The 24,416-nt window shown below is 43.0% G+C and overlaps 1 protein-coding gene across 1 annotated transcript in view; it reads right to left on the reverse strand.

Annotated features, from left to right (window-relative positions):
- Positions 1-642: 642 nt before the first annotated feature.
- The window catches only part of trappc10 (trafficking protein particle complex 10), a 31,040-nt gene continuing 7,266 nt past the window's right edge, over positions 643-24,416 (reverse strand). The window contains exons 4-23 of the mRNA XM_037789225.1: positions 19,608-19,807; positions 19,241-19,436; positions 17,474-17,585; positions 17,131-17,378; positions 16,407-16,553; positions 16,183-16,297; positions 14,551-14,627; positions 14,258-14,349; positions 12,624-12,764; positions 12,205-12,314; positions 10,409-10,941; positions 10,036-10,177; positions 8,374-8,532; positions 7,919-8,148; positions 6,464-6,564; positions 6,155-6,278; positions 3,480-3,644; positions 3,038-3,218; positions 1,955-2,149; positions 643-1,139 (exon numbers count right to left, since the gene is read on the reverse strand). Coding sequence (XP_037645153.1) covers positions 892-1,139; positions 1,955-2,149; positions 3,038-3,218; positions 3,480-3,644; positions 6,155-6,278; positions 6,464-6,564; positions 7,919-8,148; positions 8,374-8,532; positions 10,036-10,177; positions 10,409-10,941; positions 12,205-12,314; positions 12,624-12,764; positions 14,258-14,349; positions 14,551-14,627; positions 16,183-16,297; positions 16,407-16,553; positions 17,131-17,378; positions 17,474-17,585; positions 19,241-19,436; positions 19,608-19,807 — 3,516 coding nt within the window. The 3' untranslated portion in view covers positions 643-891. The remainder of the gene's footprint in view (positions 1,140-1,954; positions 2,150-3,037; positions 3,219-3,479; positions 3,645-6,154; positions 6,279-6,463; positions 6,565-7,918; positions 8,149-8,373; positions 8,533-10,035; positions 10,178-10,408; positions 10,942-12,204; positions 12,315-12,623; positions 12,765-14,257; positions 14,350-14,550; positions 14,628-16,182; positions 16,298-16,406; positions 16,554-17,130; positions 17,379-17,473; positions 17,586-19,240; positions 19,437-19,607; positions 19,808-24,416) is intronic.

A 24,416-nucleotide genomic window follows, 5' to 3' on the forward strand; every position in this document is an offset into this window, starting at 1 on the left:
TTCTGTATAACAGACCGTTGCCATGTATAACAGACCGTTGCCATGTTTAACAGACCGTTGCTATGGGTGCAGCTCTGATGTCGGACTCTGGCGGACCATTTTTGTGTCAAATTATTGATTTCTAAAGTAAGTAGCCGTGCAATAAACAGGATAATGTACAGCTAGCGGGTCATTGTTGTGAAATAATCAACAATAACGCTTTGTGTTGGGGTTTATTTCACAACAATGACCAGCTGGCTGAGCTTGATTAATGGAATATGTCATATTTTGTATCTGCAGGACAGAAGAGTGTGAGGATTATGGATCGGTCTCCAAAAGTTTAGATAACCTGCCTCATTCTGACGTCTGTGATATTTCAGCAACTTGAATGGAATCGTAGAAGGCAAAAGTCTCAAATGTGATAAATGATGAGGACTTGAGAGGCACAGGAGCAGCACTCCAGTCAAAGGTAAAGTACTCGAGTAGCTGATCGAGGCGTACACACATCTAGGGCTTTGGTGCATCATGGGACAATCAGGACTGTTATTCTTCAGTTCGAAGGAGCACGACAGGCGCCGATCTTATTGATCAGTCCATATATATATATATCTATATATATATATATTTATAACTATAAATCCATCCAATGAGCTATGTACAAAGTATGGCAAAGAAAAATCTTTTATTTAAATTTTATCAGCAGATGTCATTGGCTCTTCACTGTCTAGTCCGTAATGTCTCCAGTGATGTGAACGTTTCATGCTTTAAGGGTGAGTCCATAACGGCAACCTGCAGCGGTCTTTCGACATGGACTCATGGACCCGATCTACCCCGCAGCAAAAGCTCAGCGGAGTCCGTCCAGGGCCTGGGTTCAGTTCTGTAAGAAGGGGGCGGGCGGTCTCGCCACCAGGGTCATGTGGCGTTGACCTCCATGATGTGGTCGTCGGTGGCGGGCAGCACCAGGACCTGCCGCGCCTGGCTGTGGTTGAACACCTGTCCGGGGCTGAAGGGCTCCAGGCGCGGCATGGCCACGCCCTTCTGCTGCTGGTCGCCGCTGCCCACGGAGTGCACGCTGCCCCGGCTGCGGATGCTTGCCGTGTCCCCCTGGTCGTCCAGCGCCTTGTCCAACAGGGACAGGCTGTCGTTCTCCACGCAGCTGTCTGAGGATGGCACGAAACAAACAGAATGCTGAGCGACCAACGGGGTGAGAAAGAATCAGCAGAGGTCCATTCGATGTTAATGTTAAGCCCGGGACACACAGGGAACGTCAGCAGCGCGTGGCGGCTGGGTAACCTGTTTTTTTTATTTTGGCGTCCATGTTAACAGGTTCGAGCAGCTTCACAGCCCGCGTGAGCAGCGTGGCTCACGCGCAGCGCGGCTGCGTGTCAGCTGTGTGTCTTCTAGAGAGTCGAGGTCTCGCCTATTTTTAGGTCTCGAGCCGCGCGGTTCAAAGCAACAACAGACAGTGAAAGTGATCTATTGACTGTATATGGACATCATATCAGCTACATTACTCCAGTTTCAATGTCTGTATCTGTAGAATGTGTCATGGACATGAAAAAAAGTAAAGATTTATTTTTAACTCAACACTTCCTGCTGCAGTTTCAAAATAAAAGCCCTCTAGCGTTTTTCTTTCTGTGGACAAAATTCCTTAATTTGTTAATACGAGGCTTTTATTCTGAAATATTAGTGTTGTAGAAAATGCAGTGACTTGCAGGGCTCCATGAATGAATAAAGTACGGGGTTCTAATTATAAAAAATTATGATGAAATGATGAAACTGATCCTCTGATTTACAGACATCTCTTTATACATCCATGGACTCATTGGCGTTTTCAGCCCAAAATGTCGGCAGCGCTACCGCGGCGCCATCTAGCGGCTGTTGTCAAAACAGTAGCGGAGTTTTGCCTCCTTTGCTTCTGTACTCTGTGGTGTTCTGTTGTGTAGGGTGGGGTGGGGTGAGGTGGGGGTCTTACCAGGGTCTGGTTGAATGGCCACTGCTGCAGTGTGAGGCAGGTACTTCAGCACTTTGATCTTGGGGAAGGGCAGGTGTCCTGCAAACAGAGGCATCACCTCGATCTGCACCTTGTGGGTGGCGTCGACCGTCATGGGCATCGACACCATCCCTGAACTCTTCCCACACACCGCCCAGTTACTGCTGCTGTCAGCCACTGTGGACACACACACACACACACACATACATCAGCTAAAGTCACTGATGTTTTGTCTGTTCTACAGTTGGCGACTCTACAATAATGACATATGCATACTTATACGATCTCCAAAGAGATCAGTCAACCCCTTAGAAATATTTGTGCCTGAAAATTGATAAAAAAAACAAAACCCAGGATGAGCCGTACGGCAAACAGCTGACATAAACGCATTGATTTTTGCATTGATCTTCTTTAATAGTTCACCTATCAATTATTTCTTTCATCTAACTGATTAAAAGTTTTTTTAAGGGACTCTGGTGCTCGGAAACACTACCACTTTTGTCCACAGGGACCGCCAAAATCAACACAAAATGAAAGTTCCTCGTAGTAGCTTGAAGTTCAGAGAACTAGCGACGGCGAAGGCCACAAGTTGCATCGCCTCACGTCGCCTTTTGTCTTGGCCAAAAAGTCGCACTCAAACGCACCACAAAAACTACAGCCGACGGCCGACTACCACGTACGTTCATTTGGTTTTCTTTCAGACTCATATTGGTAACGCACTGTATGTAGTTCTTGGCACATTTTGCGCCATACATTTTCTGGAAAATTTTTGGAATTGTTATTTGAATATTTGACAATAATCTTAAAGAGTTTATTTTCATCATGTTTTCATTTAATCATAAAATAATTTAGTCTGTATCACAAATTAGCAGAGCTTAAATTGGATGTTTTTATTTCACATCTGAAGCGCTGTAAATATCCATGTTACTGGATGTAAGACTTAATCAAGTGGTAATTCATTTTTCAGTGCTACTATACTCCCCATTCCCTCTGCTTTTATTAATCTCTGCTTTTGTTTATTCATTCTTTCAGAGTGGATGATGATAAGTCGTTCTCCTGACATACCTTCATACATGAGCTTGGTGGTTTTGAGGCCATCGGTGTCGGTCTTGCTGTCCTCTCCCATCTCCCCCTCTGCAGGTTCGGTCAGTCGTGTTATACACACCTCCAGCCCACAGAGGAGACCGGAGCGACACTGCTGCTCACCAGCAGGGGGCAAGATCTCAGCTCTCACACTGTACAACGTCTGACGGTAACAAACAGTGGGTCATTATGGTGGGGAAGCTTCTTAATGATTGCTTAGATAATCTAGAAAAATCTCATGTGCATGTTTTCATACAACATTATCAGTTATTCAAACCAGGAACATAACAGACAGCTGTCTCTTGCTAAAGACATGTTTTAATTTGCCTGTCCAGATATTTGAGCAACTGACCGCACAACTACAGCTCCACTTATCAAACTTCTTAGGGCAAAGGAACAAAACAAGTGTTTGAAGTGGACTTACGGTGACTCTCTCGAGCTGGAACTGGTAGTGGAAGGGTTTGAGGGCAGAGACGTCTTGCTTGAGCGGAGAGAAGTTGGCAGAGAAAACACACTGGAGACAGGAGGGCAGGTCGTCCTTCCACCTCACCTCCCACAGGCAGAACACGCTGTGCTTACTGCACAAAAGCTACACACACGAAAACAACATGGACAGACAGAAATATGAATTAGTGGTTGATGTAGTTTTGATGTTCTTTAAAACGAGACCAACACATGACAGATATATACTGACAAAATGGAGAGTAGCAGCGAGCACGGCTCCATATCTTGAACAGTATCTGTTGCCAGGTAGTAGCGAGAACGGAAGACACAAATCACCGGCGCTCACAGATAAAGAGTCTTTCTATAGTTTATTCTGGGCAAACAAACTAACGTGTTTCAGCTATAAGCCATCATCAACGTGATCACTCGAAACGTAATGCCAGTTTCAAATATTCAGGTGAGGCACAGACACCAATCAGGAAAGAGACGACATGATTAAACAATAGGATTCATCTGTGGATGCATCACCAGGACACATCGTCTCGCAACAACACAGGAGGTGTGGCCAAAACAGTCAAAACAACCAGCAATACAATGAAAAGAATAAGAACTGATGAATGGTGACACACTCAACCATAGCACATACATGATATACATTTTCTATAGCCTCTATTTAGGGAAGATATTCAATCATACAAGTGTTATGGTTGAGTGTTGAGTTGAGTGGAATTTTTTAAAGTCTGAAAACAGAGCCATGAGGAGGTGCAGAAGTCTAGTTTTCTCTCAGAACACTTGAATTACAATATGCTGAAAGGTTATTATCGAATTTTTGCCCAATGATGCCAAAAATATACTGCCTACCCCCACTTTAAATGTTAAGTGTAGTGAACTAATTTTGGCTGCTTGTAAACAAAATCAATATTTCTGTCACTACCCAGAGTTCATGACCATAAATGAGGCTTTCAACAGAGATCAACTGGTAAATCAAGAGCTGCATCTTCAGGCTCAGCTCCTTCTAGATGGGAGGCTGAAACTAAGTGGGAAAAAAAAAGACGCATTTTCAAATTTATCCTCATTGGTGTGAATGTGGCCGTAGAACCAATCTTTCTAATTTCTAATATTTACCCATAAATATTATAAAAAGTATACTGGGAAGCAGGCATCAACCTCCGGGGTCTGAAAAGTGAAGCCAATGCAGAAGTGCCTTAAAGGTCCCATGTCGTGCTCATTTTCAGGTTCTTACTTGTATTTTGTGTTTCTACTAGAACATGTTTACATGCTGTAATGTTAAAAAAAAACTTTATTATCCTCATACTGTCTGCTTGAATATACCTGTATTTACCCTCTGCCTGAAACGCTCCGTCTTAGTGCATTTCAACGGAATTGCAACAAAATTGCGTTGCCTGGCAACAGTTTGGGTCCATGTTTACTTCCTGTCAGCTGATGTTATTTACATACACTGCAACAGGAAATAAACTGGGACACATTTAGAATGTTTACATTTAAAACCGTGTAATGGTCTAAATATTGTAGATTTGTGACATCACAAATGGACAGAAATCCTAACGGCTTTTTTCAAACCCACAATTTCTGAATACGGGCTGTGTGTGTTTCTCCGTATATTGAGCGTTTTGATAGTTTAACCATATTTATAAAGCACTCAAACCTGCTTTATAATATAAAAGACATGAACATCTCACTTTTTACAATATGGGACCTTTAAACTGGCATTCTTTCTAATAGCCAGCAGGGGGCAACTCCTCTGGTTGCAAAAATAACTGATTGTATAGAAGTCTTTGAGAAAATGAGCCTACTTCTCACTTGATTTATTCCCTCAGTAAACATTGTAAACATGAGTTTATGGTCTCAATCACTAGTTTCAAGTCTTCTTCAATACAGCATGGTGTTCATTTAGTAAATGATGGTCCCATTTAGAGACAAACAGACCATAAAGCAGGGGATGCTTTAGGGCGGGGCTACCTTGTGATTGACAGGTCGCTACCACGGCGTTGTCAGCGTTTTAATCTTACACCTTTAACCCTTTCACAGTGTGTTTTCACTTCATGAAAGTTAGTTAGTAAGGTCTTATTGATAACATTTTTATGTTGACAGATATCTTTTTAAACACAATACATCCACAGAACTTTTAGAAAGGTGCCGAATAAAAGTATGGCTTTTCCTGAATTGTGAATTAATCATTAAACAAAATGTTGACAGGTCCAGTGGTGCCCACTTCTAACAAGGCTTGTGAGCCGATAGTAAAATGACGTTGGTATCACGCGGTGTCTCTGTGTCGTCAGTTAGTGTGGAAAATAAACAGATAAATGGCTGAGATTGACGGTGAGTGCCTGCGAACGACTCGTTGTGAAATAAATGCAATGGAACGTGGGAGGGAGAATGCGACATCTAGTGGCTGAATGTTATCAATAGCACCTAATCAGCGTTTGGTTGTGCTTAGCTCCACCCTCTCGTGTCACTTCTGGTTGCAAAAAAAACAACATGGCGACGACCAAAATGCCGAACTCAAGGCTTCAAAAGGGCAATCCACAAACCAATGCGTGATATCACGGTGACTACGTCCACTTCTTATTAATAGTCTATGACTGGAAGCTATCTACTGATCACATGAATGACATTTTTTGTTTTACTGCTCACCTGTTGTGTTTTAGTGTTGAGGGACTGCAGCTCCAGTGATTCATGCTGCTTCTCTGTCAGCTTCACTTCTGCCAGCGTGAAGCTCATGTCCGACACGTTCTGCAAACAAACCTGAATGTACTTCCTGTGGGGTCGGGTCAAAAGGTCGCAGGTCAGACGTGCATGTGAGTGAGTTGGGGAATGTACACGGTAAAGAATGCTATGTTAATGTTAAGTAAGTTAACTATAGCTTCTTGTATTTTATGTGAAAGAGCAAATTTCCCACGCATTTTATTTGTGACAGGTATTTCTATGAGAATGGAGGCTCACCTGTTACCAGCAGAAAGCAGAGAGTGTTTGGTCTTGAAGGGGATGTAGAAGGTGAGGGCAAGCAGCGTGGAGTAGATGGACCACGGACAGTCGATGGACATCTGTGGACAGACGCCAGCAAAAAAGTTACTATCATGTGACAGAAAAGCTAACTAGGGCTGGGTTTCCAGTCCCTGGAACTACTTTACGAGGAACTAAAAGGTTCCTTCAGCCAACAGTTGTCTGTGTTTCCACCGCGGTCTAAAGACCTGCGAAGATTAGGCAAATTAATCCGCTGACGTAAGAAAAAGCAACATGACGTGTGATGAGGTGCTGGTGGTCACAACGGTAAACTCACTCTGCAGCCTGCAGTTCAGCGTGTTATCTGTCTGTTTCATCTTAAAAACATGCTGGAAAAAAAGGAATTTTGTCTCACTGCGACGATCTTTACTGCAGCATAGTATTTACTGATGCACGTTGGATGTAATGAATGAAATGCAGCGGAGGAAAGTGAAACTAAGAGCGTCTGTCTCTACAGTAAATCCTCCGTTGAGTGTTTGATAGTTATTTATTTGTGCTTTATAATCCAAAAATAACTTTTCTTTCTCTCACTCACTGCACTGCCGCACTACGTCTCTCTCTCTTCTACCACTCCCCTTTCAGCTCGCTCGCTCGCTCAATCTCTCTCTCTCTCTGTCTTTTTTCAAATGAGTCGTGAAGCCGACAGCAGAGCCTAACTTTATTTCAATGTTATCAAACAGAGAAATGTTCTCCCCTTGTCCTAAAATGGTCCTAGATCGATACTAGAGTACTTCCTTGTTTGTGAATGAAGCGGTACACGAGTTGAAGCAGCAGCGCTGTGTGTGTGTTTGACCAATCAGCGACGGTGTTCCCTGTAAACTCAACCCTGAAAGTTCCGGTACTTTGAGAGAGTACTATCCTCCCGACCAGGGCCTTTTTGGGGGGTAAAATGTCCCCGGAACTTAATTTAAACCCTGGTCTCTGCGGTGGAAACACAAAAGTTCCTCAAAAGGTCCTTAGCTCCGTGGGAAAGTTGCTGCGGTCAAAAATGGGTTTAGCTCAGTAACAAGGAGTGAATATTTATCTGGTTGTTGATGGTTATGCATCCGATTAATCTGGGGGGTATTTTCTCAATTAATCGATTGGTCTATAAAACATTAGAAAACAGTGAAAAACGCTTGTTACAATGCCCTCGAGCCCAAAGCAACTTAATCAGATCAGTCTTGTTTTGTCTGACCAACAGTGCCAAACCCAAAAATATTCAACATTTATAATACAACAAGAAAAGCAGCAAATTCTGACATCTGAGAACCTGGAAATCTGGCATTTTTGCTTGAAAAAAAACAGGCTTTAAAGTTTCATTGATTATAAAAATACTTGTCGATTAATCATGAAATCATTGCATCTCTAGAAAATGTACAATTCAAAGTGTGTATTTGTTTGAAGGGGCCTCACTCTCTGGTCGATGGCGGTCATGGGCGTGTCAGGATGACTGTAGCTGCGTGGTCGGTGGCGGACCTCGCCATTGGTCAGCCTCTCGTTGGCGGGCCGGTCAGACCCGGACGGGATGACGCACAGGACCTCCAGGTGGAACTCCAGAGTGTGGTAAGGAGGGGTGGCGGGCAGGCTAATGCTGGTCACCTTCTCAGACGACTGGATGGACAGGGCGTTTTCACCCACCAACTCTGAACACAGGAAGAGGGGACGGGACTTTAAAAGCTGTGTATGTGTCAGTCAGTGTGTTTAAAAAGGCACGCAAATAACCTGCCTTCTACAGGAACCTGTTCTTATACACATTATACAGTACACAAGAAACACGGCTTCATTCTGGTTATTAAGAGAAAACCAGTGAACAACGGTAGATTCATGCTGGAGGAACCAGATTAAAATCAAATCAAATAAAGCCTGACCGGCTGTAGGGTTGCTGATGCGGGCGGTGCAGCTGGTGGAGGGCAGGATGGGCATGGTGTCCGTGTTGCTGAGCTGCAGAGCGTCTCCTTTCTTCACAGCGTAGTGACCCGTCAACAGAGTGAACTTCACCGTCTGAGGCAGACCGGCCAACAGTGGCTCTGAAAGCACAAACACAAGAGCAGTGAGCAACAACACCCACACACACCCCCACCCCCACACCCACACTCACACCCACACCCACACCCACACACACACCCGCACACGCACGCACGCTGCACTGTGGTTTATATACAATCATTAACGTGTTATGGTAATCAGAGCAGTAAAAACATGCGTCAGATGCAGGTGAGACTTCAACATGTTTTGTTAACTGAACTTAAACTTCCTCCAACAAGGAACTGCAGTCCCAATGTTTTTATTCTCCTTATTTGAAAAACTAAATCAAAAATTGCAGGTAGAACTAGAATTAGTGCCTGGCAGTTGTACGCCTCCACCAGCCGGTCAAGTTGCAGTTTGCGTCCATGTCTGTCCAAAACGTCCTCACCTCATCATTTTATCCTGTTAGACATTTGTGTTGAATACACCCCAGGGCGATCCTATTTTGTCATTTATCTTTGCGTTAGCGTCCGAACACCCAATAACACATCAGGGTACTTCACATCTCGGCCCACGCCAATGATGTCACTCCCCGCTGGATCTGATACACACATCTGGCTCATTCTCAGGGTATAGGATAAACTGGGTAAAGAGTGAATTAGTGTCTTTATCACAGCTGGAAGACAAGGCATTCCTGAAGACCATCCCATTTAAGATTGTCTTTGACAAATTCATGAGTTTGGGTATTATAGTTAGAATAAAACTGGGCCAGTTATTGGAGCATAACTGGGATAAGAAAATGAACCAATTGGGAAAAAACACAGATTTTTTAAACACCTTGCCGATCTCAATGGTTGGACCACAGACTATATATAAGGATGGACGACATGACAGCTCCCCAAAAGTGAAGCCATATTCTCTCGAACACCCCCCTGGTAGCTGGCTGCAATGTAGGTCATAAGTCCCGCCCCCTCTCAGGTCTAAAATATGCCTAGACGCCAAATTTGAAGAAATTCTCTCAAGGTGTTCCTATCTCCGAAAACATAACGCCTCCGGCCACGGCTGTCGCCGGTGCCGAGGCACGAAAACATCACGTTATTTTACCCTCACAGCTTTTGCAGGTCAAGATATCACAAACATTTACACGGCATCTGATGCAGATTCAGCCTTGCACAAATACAGAACACAAGGTGCCAAGGCTCGTACAGAAACAGTTAAATAATATGATATACGGTGCTGTCGAGACTCAAGAGCTGCTACATGAGCATAACCAACTTATTGTAGACAGTCACATAAAACAGTCATAACAAGGTAAACTGAAGTAGCCTTAGTACTTGTGTGTCATGTTTTAGTCTGCTTGCTGCATTTTTGGTTTGTTCAACAAGAGTAATCTTGGAGTGCAGCTACTAATGTAAGCATGTGATCTATAATACATGTATAATTTTAGTGTTTCATGAAATTAATGTTTCATGTTGTACGAGCAAACAAACTTGAAAATTGCGACCAATACCATAACCTCAGATTTTAAGCATTCATGTAAAAAAAAACAAAAAAACAAATCCGACCTGAGAGAGGCTCCACGGTGAGTTGGGGCTCCTGAGAATAGACTTCATACTGGACCGACGGGTAGATATGAGGCAGCACAAACTGCACCTGACCCACGGTGGCGAACAGCTGACGCAATGTGTAAGAACCTGGTTGTCCACTCTACAGAGGAAACGGAGAAATGAGTGACAGAGAAAAAGATGCAAAGTAAGAAAATGAGAAGGACGTTTTATGAAATAGAACACCAAAGGTTGAGAGAGTGAAAAACACGCATTAAAACGATCATCAGATACAGATTGAGTCCCCTTCTGAAAGTCAAACACCAATTAACTAGTTCACCATTTGAAAAGGTCACATTTTTTAAATTTGAGGCAGCAGCAAAGTGTCTCTTACTGATGCTGTGAATACGATGCTGTTATTCCCGGGCTCTAACGTTACATCCTGCACTTTCAGCATCTGTGCTCCGTCCTTCATGGAAACAGCAGGAGGGCTGACACAGTTGGGCGTGTCCGGCGGCGAGTTGTTGTCATGGAGCCGCATGACCAGATGACTGTTTTTACACACCACTCCCGTGGAGTTGAGAGAATTGTCCGTAGGACTCCTGTCCTGAATCTCCTCTAGCTCTAAAGGGGGACCGGCAGCTGCGGACGAGCTGGGACCCGCCGACGAGACGGCCTGGCTGAACTCTACTGTCCCTGGGTTCGTTTGTCTCGGAGCTCCCTTAGACCTTCCATTAGTCCCTGTGCGCTCCAGGTCAAAGTGAATGCTAACAGCTAGTTGCTGTATGTGCACGGACACGGGCATCAAACACCGCAGGGTGAGCTCCACCTGCAGGACGGCTCCGGAGTGCACCGAGGCTGTGGCGGGACGGAACTGTAGCCGCGTGAGTTTAGAAAAATCACCCATGCTGAGAGTCACTTTGGGAGCTGTGGAAGGAAGAAGAAGAGTATAAAATTAGTTTCTCCACAAAGAATCACACAAAAGCACCACTTTACATCTTGTGTTTACCAGAGATCTGCTCATACGTTTCTTGGAAATAAATCATTCAGCATGAAAAAAAGCATAAAAATGACTAATCGACTAAAGACATCTTAGTCACTACGACCAAAACGACTGATTAGTCCACTAATCGACTAAAGACATCTTAGTCACTACGACCAAAATGACTGATTAGTCCACTAATCGACTAAGCGGGGCCAGCCCTACAAATATTAATAAATGATTTGGCAAGGTAGCTTCATATGCCATGTGTGGAAACAAGACATTGAGACCCTTTCTACTGAGTTTGTCTAAAGGCATTGTGGGAAATCTCAGACATCATGAACTGATGTAGCAATAGAAGTGGTAGGCTGAAAGGGGCACACGATGCAGACTGATGCTATAGAACAGAGTGTTTACATTGTTTTTTTTCCTTAGGGCTGTCAATCAATTAAAATATTTAATTGCCATTAATCGCATGATTGTCCATAGTTGATCGCGGTTAATCGCAAACAAATCACACAGTTTTTATCTGTTCAAAATGTACCTTAAAGGAGATTTATTAAGTATTTAACGCTCTTATCAACATGGGAGTGGGCAAATATGCTTCCTTTATGCAAATATATGTATATATTTATTATTGGAAATCAATTACCAACACAAAACAATGTCAGATATTGTCCAGAAACCCTCACAGGTACTGCATTTAGCATAAAAAAAAATATCCTCAAATCATAACATGGCAAACTGCAGCCCAACAGGCAACAACAGCTGTCAGTGTGTCAGTGTGCTGACTTGACTATGACTTGCCCCAAACTGCATGTGATTATCATAAAGTGGGCATGTATGTAAAGGGGAGACTCGTGGGTACCCATAGAACCCGTTTACATTCACTGATCTGGAGGTCAGAGGTCAAGGGACCCCTTTGAAAATGGCCATGCCAGTTTTTCATTGCCAAAATGTATCGTACATTCTGAGCATTATTTAGCCTCCTTTGCGACAAGCTAGTATGACATGGTTGGTACCGATGGATTTCTTGGGTTTTTTGTAGTTTAATAGGATACCAGTGTCTTCACTCTAGCTTTAAAACTGAGCCTGGTACAACTTCAACAACGTGTTATTATCACGTTAACTTTGACAGCCCTAGTTTTTTTTCCTTTTTAAGTTTTGTGTTGTAAAAGGTGAACTTGTAATGAAACGTGATCACTTACACTGATCTTCAGACTTGCCGGCAAAGGTCAGGATTTCTTGACAAAAGTGCTTCCTCTCCTCCGTGGTCAGATTTGAGTCACCAGCCAACAAGGCACTGGTTTGCAAGTAGCTGCGGTGGGTTGTAAAGGAAACCAAAACACTACAGTACAAGAACACCACCACCTCTGTCGGGTCAACACAGCAACCCTGTGTTAACTTGCCCAATGCAATGAGCATGTTGGACAACATTTTGTATCACCAATGGGCCAGCCTACTTTAACACTGAATGAAAAGATGGCACGATACGACTGAACCATCTCAAAGCTGATGACTGCATTTCTTCTCTAATGTACAGCACTATGAGGCATTTTATACAGTAATATTTTGACTTATTTGGCCCTCGATTGGTCGGGTGGCTCTTGCCGTTTTTGAAGGATACTCTTCAGTTCTGCCCAGCAGTTTCTGACACTCCGCAATCTGTTTCCTGGTGTGAGTGACAGGGAGGCTCCATCCCTCTGAGACGTATGACTTCAGAGCTTCCTGTAAGAAGGTTTCTGCTCGCTCAGGGTCCCCCTTCCTCCTAATAAACAAACACAAACACATCGCCTTGTTTCTCATGTGATATCTGTAGAAAAGCACGAAGATTAACGACAGAATGTGCGCTTGTCTGCAAACACTGCAACACTACTTGGCAGTGAAATCAATTCTAATTTAAAAGACAGATAACAGAAAGAGATCACTCGTGTATGTACAGTATGAGACCGTGCTGTCACTGAGCATAAACACATCTTAAACTTAAAGCAGCAGTAGGCAGAATGTTTTTTGGCATCGTTGGGCAAAATTTCCATAATAACCTTTGAGCATATTGTAATTCAAGTGTTCTGAGAGATAACTAGACTTCTGCACCTCCTCATGGCTCTGTTTTCAGGCTTTAAAAAATCTAGCCGTGACAGGAGACTTTGACCAATCACAGGTCATTTCAGAGAGAGAGAGCGTTCCCATTGGCTGTTTGCATTCAACGGTTGCAGTTGTCAATCACTCGCGAACTCCGATCAAACGGTCAAACTAGAGAATGTTTGCCGCTGGTGGGCGGTGCTTGGTATTTCTTCAACAGATCTCAACATGGCTGCCGGGTCACAAACTTTCTCATTTTACAGCTAAACAGTACACTACAAAATGTTTCTGAACACATTTGAAGAGAGAAATAGGCATTACAGTAACAGAATATTGATTCATATTTGATCAGCGCTGCCTAGTTTGACCGTTTGATCAGAGTTCGCGAGTGATTGACAGCTGCTCAGAGACGGCAAGGCTCCAGCTCGGCTCTGATTGTTTGTTTTCCTCCGGTCTGTGAAATCTTGCAGATGCCGTTAGGAGCACCAGAGGACACCGGAGGACACAGAGTCACGTAATTTTTTTTAGATTACCTGTCTCATGCACTACTGTCAGGATATAGTGACCGTTTTATATAAATAACTTTATTTAATCATATTTGCTCCATTTCTACCTACTGCTGCTTTAACTCTTTTTTAAAAATCTTTGTGAAGGTATTATTTTGCAAATCAAATTATATTTAAAGGCTGACATCTACTGTGAGTGCAGAATGATGAAGAAAACAAACTTATTGATATTATATTCCATTTCTGCCCCTAAATGCGACACACTGGCCCTTTAAGGGTCTGATTACTCTTTAAAGCCACCTCAATCTACAGTACGTCTAAACACAGCAGAAAGAAACCTGTCGCTCAATGATCACTCTAATAAAAGGGTTTGAAATGTTTCTTTCAACTGCACTTTTATGGATTCACATTTCTTTTAAAACCCAGTCACACCCACATTAGTGTTTTGGTTTATTCTGCCTGATTAGACCTCTCCTCGGGAGTGTGTGGGTGTTTACAAGCAGCGACTGATTGCCAGTTCTGGAGAAGAGGCCTAATCAGCCAGGACAACTGAAAACACCAGTGTGGATGTGTAAGGGCTTTAAGATCCTTTTGAGAGCTGTGTGTGTGTGTGTGTGCGTGTGTGTGTGTGTGTGTGTGTTTGTATCCCAAGGGAACTAGCAGGTTTCCTTACATGTAGAACTCTGCGAGGCTTTTCCCCACCAGTCTGGCAGACCTCAGCCGGCCGATGGCCGTGTACATCTCCATGGCAGCATGAGAGAGTTCCTGATGCAAGAAGTGGCCAGTGAGGTGGTGGAGGAGGGAGAGGGTGAGAGGGAAGAAGAGAGGAGAACGTTAATCAACTGTTTCCACTGAGGTTTCCAGGAGATTACATCAGAAAAAAAAAATTGATTTGAGTTTCGGGACAGGAATTCAGAGAATATTGCTAGCTACTGATATACAACACCAAGCAGTGGCAAGACTTACAAGATAGTGCCTTTCAAAAGCTTCCACAGACGACAAGGCTTCTTTCAGCTTTTTGTAAGGACTCTGTAAACTGCTGACTGTGAAGGGAGACATTAATGGGAAATTAAAACAAGGCACATTGTCTTCTTTATTACATTTTGATCAACGTGATTGGCCGAACATGCTCCCACTTCTGTCAATGAAAAGGAAATTCCAACCCTGAAGGCCCTGACATATAGAGTTATAGGAGTGCCATAAAGAAGAATACATCTGTAAAAGGATAAGAACATAAATGTGGAAATATAAAGACGAATAAATAAGTACATAAATAAATGTGGAAATATAAAGAGAAATAATTAGGTAAATAAATAAATGTGGAAATATAAAAGGGGAATAAATAAGTAAATAAATAAATGTAGAAATATAAAGGCAAATAACAGAATAAAATAATAACTGTAAGCATTTTCATTTTTTTTCATATTTATTTATTCCATTATTTCTGTAGATATATGCATTTATACATTTTTATAAAGATATTTATAAATTTTTTTGCATATAAATTACTCTATTTTCCTGTATATTTACAAAAGAAAATTAATTAATTATTATTTCTTTACTTTTCCTTATTCTTTTCTCTATAGCTTTTGCTATTCCTTGAAGGGCTGAGCTGTCAATCAACTGCCTTTTGCAGCCCTTCCTGCCCAAAGTCTATTTCAAATAAAAAAAAAAATAGAGCAATTTTTATTTTCAAAAATAAATAAAAAGAATAATATATATATATATATTTATATATATATTATATATATATATATATAAATATACATACATATACATACATATACATATATATACAAATTTTGAAAAATATATAAATAAATATATATACAGAAATAAATGAACAAATAAATGTGAAAATCATTCTTTTATATTTTATTATTTGTCTTTATATTCTCACATTTATTTTCTTATTCTTTTACAGATCTAATCTTTTTTATGGCACTCCTATGACTCCATACTGGCACACCAAACTGACTTAAAAGAACTCACGCCAACAGAGATCAACAGAGGCATTGCTATACAGTTGAGGGCCGACATGCACATACACTCTGCGCATGAATGTTTGAGTGTTTGCAATCCAAAAAATATTGCAGAGACACAGGCTGACTACTAGACAATAATGACTCTTTTAATCTACATAAAAAATAGCTGGAAGTGGAGTACAAATTGGGAATATACAGCATATGTCTGATAAAAAAAAAGTTGGAACTGGTGCCGTTTTGCCGTGCTGGAGTTTTCAGCCAATTGTCATCTGTTTGTGTAAGAAAAAAAAAGAAACGGCAGAGGCAAACGATAAGGAGAAACTGCACTAAATGGGTGAAATCACACATCAATCAGCCAGTCAGATATCCAGTCAGTCCTGAATCAGCTAGCGAGCTGATCACTTTGCAAACACTACAGGCGACATATGATGACGCCCGACTGTTAGCTTGGTGTGTCAGGGCCCTAAATCACAATTATGTGTTGATGTCATCAATGGGAGGAGTTGGGAAGCCTGCAAACTTGCAATTAGCTTCTCATTACCACCAAGCAGGACTTGAAACTGTTTTCGAAAAATTGCACTTTTTCACGTTTCATTTCAGTCTGGAAACTCACCGGTCTCGGGCCTCTCGTCCCCTAGTCCGGCCAGCAGATCCACAGTCCTGTTCAGGTCTTCGGATGTGGGTCCCTTCTCTGACACCAAGCCACAGTGTTCCCCCAGGGACTTCAGCTGGAGGAGGCAGACCAGAAAAAAAAAAAAAAGTATTTTTATTCGAAAAACACCACTGAAAACAAACATTTTTTTTTTTATTTGGAGAAAACTATTTCTTGGGTGTTACCTTGTCAGTTGCGTAAGCCCACAGTCCAACGGTATGGGAGCAGTTTGCAGCCAACTCGGCCTGATCACAGCAGCCCTCGATCCTGTGCAGAACCTCCAAGCAGCTGAGAAACACCCAGCAGTCGAGCGCCCCCTCCAGCACCGACACCTGAACAACAAGGGCGACAACGTACAGTATTACGATGAAGGACGAGGGCTGTCAATCGATTAAAATATTTAATCGCGATTAATCGTAAATGAATCACACGTTTTTATCTGTTCAAAAAATGTACCGTAAAGGGAGATTTGTCAAGTATTTAATACTCTTATCAACATGGGAGTGAGCAAATATGCTGCTTTATGCAAATGTATGTATATATTTCTTATTGTAAATCAATGAACAACACAAAACAATGACAGATATTGTCCAGAAACCCTCACAGGTACTGCATTTAGCATAACAAATATGCTCAAATCATAACATGGCAAACTGCAGCCCAATGTTGGCGTTAAATTATTTGGGTAACCCCTGCCCTCTTGTCTAAACATTCCATAGATGAACACTTGCTTAACACGTTTCCAATGAGATGAAGTTGTGTATCAGTCCTAATTTCAATCCCCAAAATGAGACCATTTTCATTTTGCTTTTTCTATAACTGGCTACAGATGTTTGAAGAGCTTACATTTTGGTATTCGACCTGTATAAAGTACATGAAAGAAAATGTCATTGCAGGAGTTTGTTTTACCTCCAGCAGGCGTAGCTCCTGGACACAGTTGTGCAGCAGCTCCAGGGCTCTCTGGGTGACCTCCCATGGCCTCAGGAGGAAGATGAGTAAGGTGCACTGGCGGGAGAACAGGTAGCTCCTAAGATCCAACAGGCTGGCCTCCCCGCGCTGGATCCCGTCCCTCTTCTCCATGTCAATGGGCCGCCGAAGCAGCAAGCCGCTCCAGCTGCGCACCGGGGCGCAGAATGAGCCGAGCCAGTTAGCTGTGTCTGTGGGAAGAAACGGACTAGTCAAAATCCGGAAAACAGAAAACGCATGCACTGACTGCCATAATGAAGCCAACCACTAGGTGGTGGTTACTTACCGCCAGCTCCAAAGTTAAGGACATACTGGGTAAAAAGAGCATCTAGTTCATCATACTGGACCAAGGCATCTTCAAACTGCTGCAGCATCTCAAAAACAAAGGCCAGCTCCTCCTGCACACACACACACACATCACACACATATCAGACACACACTCACATATGAGACACGATGAACTGTGACACTTGAAGGGTGGTATTTTTCAACCTGGACCCTATTTTCCCATGTTTTTGTGTCTAACTTACTAACAGAGACAACAAATTCTGAACTTGGTCCAGTATTGAGGGAAAGCACGGTAGATGGCAGCCGTTCACAGGCAGCAATATGGTGTTATTGGGGCAAGCTGGCACCGTCATATACTAGGGCTGGGACGATACAACTATCTTCTGATTTGATTCTATCATGATACTTGGGTGCCGATTAAATTTTAAGAGTTGCGATTCTACAACTATTGCGATTCAATTTTATTATTCTTATTTACTTTTTTAACACTAGAACATGGGAAACATTTAGAAGTTGAATCATATACTTCTAGGGACTTCTACTTACTAAATATATACATTGATACAGAAAAGTTTTTGATTTTCAGTCAAAGATGTCCCGAAGTCAAATATATCGTCATTGTCAGGCATTATTTATTACATTTTTTCCAGCAACCCAAAAATCAAAGAATAAAAGATATTTCCCTCACAAATTAGTGGGATTTTATTTTTAATTTATAAGGGACACGTAATGTTTTATACTTCTGGTGAATATAATCCAATCAATGTTATTTCCATTTAATACACGGCTTTGTTGAATACTCAATTCTAATTGGTCAATCACGATGTTATTTCTTTATAGCAGACCGTTGTTATGGGCACAGTTCTGATGTCGGACTCTAGCGGACCGTTTTTGCGTCAAATTATTGATTTCTTAAGTAAGTAGCCATGTAATAAGCGGACGCTTCGCGTCCGGGTGCAGCATCGCAAACAATAATGACCGGCACGCTGTACATTATCCCTTACATATGTATTTTGTATATACACCTATCAGCCATAACATTAAGACCACTGACAGGTGAAGTGAATAACATTGATTATCTCGTTACAATGGCACCTGGCAGTAAGTGAACATTTTGAACTTTGTGTTGGAAGCAGAAAAAAATGGGCCAGCGTAAGGATGTGAGCGACTTTGACAAGGGCCAAATAGTGCTGGCTAGACGACTGGGTCAGAGTATCTCCAGAACTGCAGCTATTGTGGGATGTTCCCGGTCTGCAGTGGTCAGGACCTACCAGAAGTGGTCATAGGAAGGAAAACCGGTCAGACCCGAGGCTCATTGATGCACGTTGGGAAGGAAGGCTGGCCCCTGTTGTCTGATCCAATAGAAGAGCTACTGGAGCTCAAACTGCTGAAATAGTTAATGCTGGTTCTGATAGAAAGGTGTCAGAACACACAGTGAGGAGCAGTTTATTGCGTATGGGGCTGCGTAGCCGCAGACCAGTCAGGGTGCCCTGTGCTGTCATAATGTTATGGCTGATCGGTGTACATTTCCCTTTGTTAAACCTTATTTTGAAAACCGGACGTAGTCACACGTGTATACTTCTGCTACCTTCGCCAAGTCCGTCGTTCTCGTTCTCTCTATACATCCATGGTCAGCTCCATCGGGGCCGTTTGAATGCATTTAACATAAATGTCAGTATGCAGGTGCTCTACAGTTGTAGCATCGGCTGACACAACCTCTACTTCCCTTTCTGTGCAGACGCATGCCCGTCGTCTTTCTACGTACCTGGACCATGAAGTATTCACAGAAGCTCCAGCCGGGCTGGGTGCGTTTCTCTCGGAGCGTACGCATGTCGTCCTCAAAGCGTCCCAGGTTCTTGGTGAAGGACATGAGGAGGAGAGTTCGCAGCTTGAGCAGCAAGGAATTCCAGGATTCCTGAGACCGAGACGAGTCCTTCAGAGGATCTGACAGCACCACACACCTGCGTCAGAGGGTAATGACCTTTATATACTCAGGGAAGGTTGAATCAGCATGGTTTCTTATATTCAGTGATTATGTTGCCTGCTGTGAGAACATATGAAAAGGGGCAGTCTGTTTCCCATTCTCATTGTTCACCTCAATCAACTTGTTTACGGGGGAGGAGTGTCCTCACCTGTCGTTCTGCTTGTTGCAAAAATCGCTGCGGATCTTGTCCACGATGGATGACCGAGGCAGGATGTTGGTCTTGTTCTTCTTCTTAGTATCGTTGGCCTCCACGACGATGATGACCCAGTCTGCTGAGCCGTGAGTTCGTAAGCTGTTCTGCCAGCGCATCATGTCCTCTTTCACCGTGCTCTTATACGCCTCTGTGTCCTACACAACGGAGGGAAAAAAAATCATCATTCTTTACAGCGGGAGGTTGGCAAACATTATCCTCTCACTCTAGGATTGCCTCAGGTCACGTCACATCACGTCACGTCACGTCACGTCACGTCACGTCACGTCACGTCAACCCCCAAAAATGATGTTTAAACATGCCAATTATACATATGAAGGAATATCGCATGCAAAACTCTTGTTGATACTGAATTTGGGGAAGTTGGGAACGCAAAAATATTGCAGATGTATTTCATTTACAAATTATGACTGAATGATGAAAAAAAAGAAAGGAAAAGATACTTCTCCTTTAAGTTGTTGTATGCAATGAGGATGTTTCCACATCAGAAGATATCAGAGGACAGGAAGTACAAAAAGCGTACATTTTATAACTTAACTTGTAGGTTTCTGAATGCTGTGACTGGGATTTACTCAGTGAGGGACTGCTACTTGAAAGGGTCGTGTTTGTTTGAAATCGGTTGGAACTGAGTAGAGGTGGGATATAAGAGGACGAGTCAGTTATTATGTAACAGTGTCCAGTGGCAGGGAGAGGAACTGGAGCCCTGGTGTGTCACAATGTTTTGGAAATGAACTTGTAGTTAGAGTTTGTAGGATCATTTTTGGGTTGTGAATGAGTGCCACTGCACACGCAATCACATGTTCATAGAAATTATTTATTAGCCCTCAACACCTTTGGTGTGTTATCTTTGAAGTATTTATTTAAAGAGGAGGTTTCTGGTTCATACTTGTATTTTGGGTTTCTACTAGAACATGTTTACATGCTGTAACATTAAAAAAAACACTTTAATTTTTCTCATGCTGTCTGTGCTGCAGCACCTCTTTTCACCCTCCGTCTGAAACGCTCCGTTTGAGCTCCTGCACGACCCCCCTCCTGAAAAGCCCACTCTGCTCTGATTGGTCAGCTGGCCCAATGTTTTGATTGGTCAACCAAACCAAACTCTTCGGACTTCGCTCCAGCTCTGCTCTAACTAGCTTTTTTTGAGGGGCGTGCCAAACTAGCCTGCCAAGTAGGTATCAACAATGTGTTACTTGGTGACATCACCGCGTTACGGAAGAACTGGTGGGAGAGTCAGTTCAGGAGCCGTGTTTCTGCGGGGGAGAGTAACTCCCTTTGGCGTGGACTTTGGGCTTTGTAACTTTGCGGACCTTTAACATGCACAAAAAATATATGTAACACATTAAAGGAAAGGGAAAAAGCACAAAGGCATGATATTGGGTCCTCTTTAAATGAGCAGTGTGTAGGATTGAGGGTAATCTATTAGCAGAAACGGAATATAATATTTATAACCATGTTTTCATTAGTGTGTAATCACCTGAAACTAAGAATCGTGTTTTCGTTAGCTTAGAATGAGCCCTTCATATAAGGAGCTGGTCCTCTTCACAGAGTCCGACATGTTTCTACAGTAGCACAGAATGAACAAACCAAACACTGGCTCTAGAGAGGGCCCTTTGTACTTTTACCTGAAGGTCACCGTGGGTTCTCTACACACTTGGAAAGGGAGGGGGTGAGCGGAGGGGCATTCAGTTGGTTGCAATTTGCAACCTCTCCGCTCGATGCCACTAAATCCCTCACACACTGTTCCTTTAACTGTGCCACTGAAGTCTGGATTGATTTCTGTGTAACTTATAGTTTGGTTAAGGCTGTACACACCCATGTTTTCAGTTATACTGGCTAAACTTGACTGCCACTGCCTCCCACTGTCTTTAAATTCCTCGGTTGCTGAAGTTTGCAGTTCACAATTTAAAGAGGTCGGTGCAGAAGCTACATGTGAAGACATTTTTATTTTAGCAGGCAAATAATTGCCTATAATTTACATCAATTACATACAAATACATACAGTATCTAGTTGGTGCGCCGTGGTTTTATAGCTTGTCCAGGTCATAGCTCACTGTTTGTTTACCTGTCCTTAACCATCTGCAGTATAGTCAGGTGGTGAACATGTGACTTGCTGCTCCTTGTAGCAAAAAAAGGGGGAAGCTGCAGCCGTAACGTGCTTCCACGTTCAGAGTGCTTATACTGTCAAGACTGTGTTTGACTGGCATCGCTCTGAATCTCCATTTAGCTTTGTTACACCTCTTCCGGCAGGGCGACCTGCACCTGGTGTTACGATTTGTAAAAATGCATAGTGTTGTGCTAGTGAGAAAGGACTGGTCAGGGAAAACTGTGTGCAATTTGTGTCTGTGCACAAATTAAGCAGATTAGATTTCTCACTTTTCTGCACTGAAAAGCTCCTTTTTTCTTTGTGTTTTACATTTCTAAACCTTGCAAAACAAGAGTTGTTTATCAGGGATGTGCTGATTCACATTCTGACAGTCTCGTGCAAAATGTAACAGTACATTTCGCAAGGCAGTCTTTATTGCAGGTCTATTGTATTGTAATACTGCACAGGCAATAATGTTACTGTGCCCATGCTGCATACCCATACCCAGGCTCACTGCTCCCACATTAGAGGCACAGTCCTTAGGAAATGTCATGAGTCACACGCTGATGACAGCACTTCCCTAAACTAACCAGCTGCTCAGTCAGCAGCAGCAGGTTCCTGCTTCCCTTCTTGTTTTCCTCCCGGCTGCTTTCCCTACTAAGCAGCAGTCTTGCAAAGTAGATGTCCAGTTCAGTTTAGGCTGGCGACCGCAGGCTACTAAAAATGCATCACGTAAGGCCGTGTGTACAATACACATACATTTGAATACAAATTGTTCTCTTCTTCCATCCACACGAAGCTGATTTTTGTTTCCACAAAAGAAACAAAGAAACAAAACTGAGCTCTTAAAGGGTAACTTTGGTATTTTTCAACCTGGAGCCTATTTTCCCATGTTTTTGTGTCCAAGTGATTAATGGGGACAACAATTTTTGAAATTGGTCCAGTATTGAGGGAGAACGCTAGGGATGAGACAGTAAGGAAATTTTGCCACCGGTTATTAAACTTGTGACAACACCGGTGTTACCGATTACACCGGACATTTTACAAGAAAAGACGGCGCTCAATATATGTAGAACGCTTAATTTGATCTTTACCGTTGGATGGCCGCACGCACCAGCTGTGACCGCTCCATCCTCCTCATTAACGTTGTGGTTCCCTTATAGCATTGGGTTTAAATCTCAAATACTGACAAATAGGCACTTTTCCTTTTAGCTTTGACGCCAAGTCCTCCGCCATCGTCCTGTCTGTCAACTCTCTCTCGTCCCGTGTGTGTGTGAAATATGACACCTTCTACAATGTGCGGAGACTCCATACAGACATTTTTCACTGTCATGGTACGTGTCCATAGGGGCGTTTTTTATCGCGAGGGATCGCCTCGCTTACCAGCATTGGACGCTTGGTGGGCTGCCACTAGACACAAGGCACTCGGCACCTGATTGGACGAAAGCTTTCCCTCAATGGGCTGCTGCTCTCAGCTTTCAAACCTGAACCAACATGACGGCTCGTTTGGAAACTTTCTTCTCTTATTTCACGAAAATAGTTCACCGAAATGTGTTTCTGGAAACATTTTATGCGAGAAATAAAGCCACGCAGTTGCTGAAAAGTTTAGTTAGTTTAAAAGTTTCTCAGGAGTTTCCAGAGGCGGCGAGTCGCGTCGGACGCCCGTGATTTGCGTAAAGTAGCCTAGACCTCAACTTTATGCAAATGAAGAGCGGGCGACGTGACGGTCCGTCTCACGAATCGCGCCGCCACGCTACCAGAATGCATTGCACGGTTGCTTACATAGACAATGAATGGGTAGCGTGGAAAGGACGGAGCCTGTGGACTTCAGAATGTAGCGTCCGTCGTCCGACTATCTATTGATAGTCACGGCGCTGATTCGCCAAAATGAACTAAATGGGTTTTATTTCTTTAAAAAAAAGCAAAACGACGGTGAGGGCGGTGGGCAAGTAACGTAATCGGTGTATGCCCGGCCACCGCTTAACACCGGTAAAACTGACTACCGGGGCAAGCCTAGAGAACGCCGTAACTGGCAGCCGCTAAATGGGCTGAAATGTAATCACTTGGGGCAACCTAGCACCGTCATTTTACGTCCAAGTGTCTGACAACGTTATGGAAAGGACCCTAACCGAGGCTGAATTCTCCTTTACAATAATTCACTACATGTTTACATTCGGGTAGGCAAACTGTATGATGGTATAGTGGCATTAGAATGTGCTTTAAGCCACCAAATTTGGGTTTTTAATGGACAAAATTTGGGCTGGCTACTCCCTGCGTGTGCCTGTCGGCCTTCACAGGCACTGAGTTACGATCTTAAATCAGTTAACCTGCATAGTTTATATATCTCACTCTATGAGTTTGCATACCTTGCATACAGAGCTGTCTGTGACCTATTTTTGCCCAGGCAGGATGCCCGTAAGTAAGCACTCGTCTATTCTTAGAATGCGTACAAGCAGACATCGCCTATCCTCCAGAACAAGATCAAGATTCTGTGTGATTCTTGTGACTTCCTGGACAGAAAATGTCAGGAAGCAGCAACAATAAAAAGCAAAGTTGTGTAGCCGCCACCGCTATCTATGATTAATCAGTTTGTGCTTGGATGTAACTAATCACACAGTTAAAGTGTTCTCATTGATGTGTCTGTATTAGGGCTGTCAATCGAT

Source organism: Sebastes umbrosus, chromosome 13 (genome assembly GCF_015220745.1).
Source record: "Sebastes umbrosus isolate fSebUmb1 chromosome 13, fSebUmb1.pri, whole genome shotgun sequence".
Lineage (NCBI taxonomy): Eukaryota > Metazoa > Chordata > Actinopteri > Perciformes > Sebastidae > Sebastes > Sebastes umbrosus.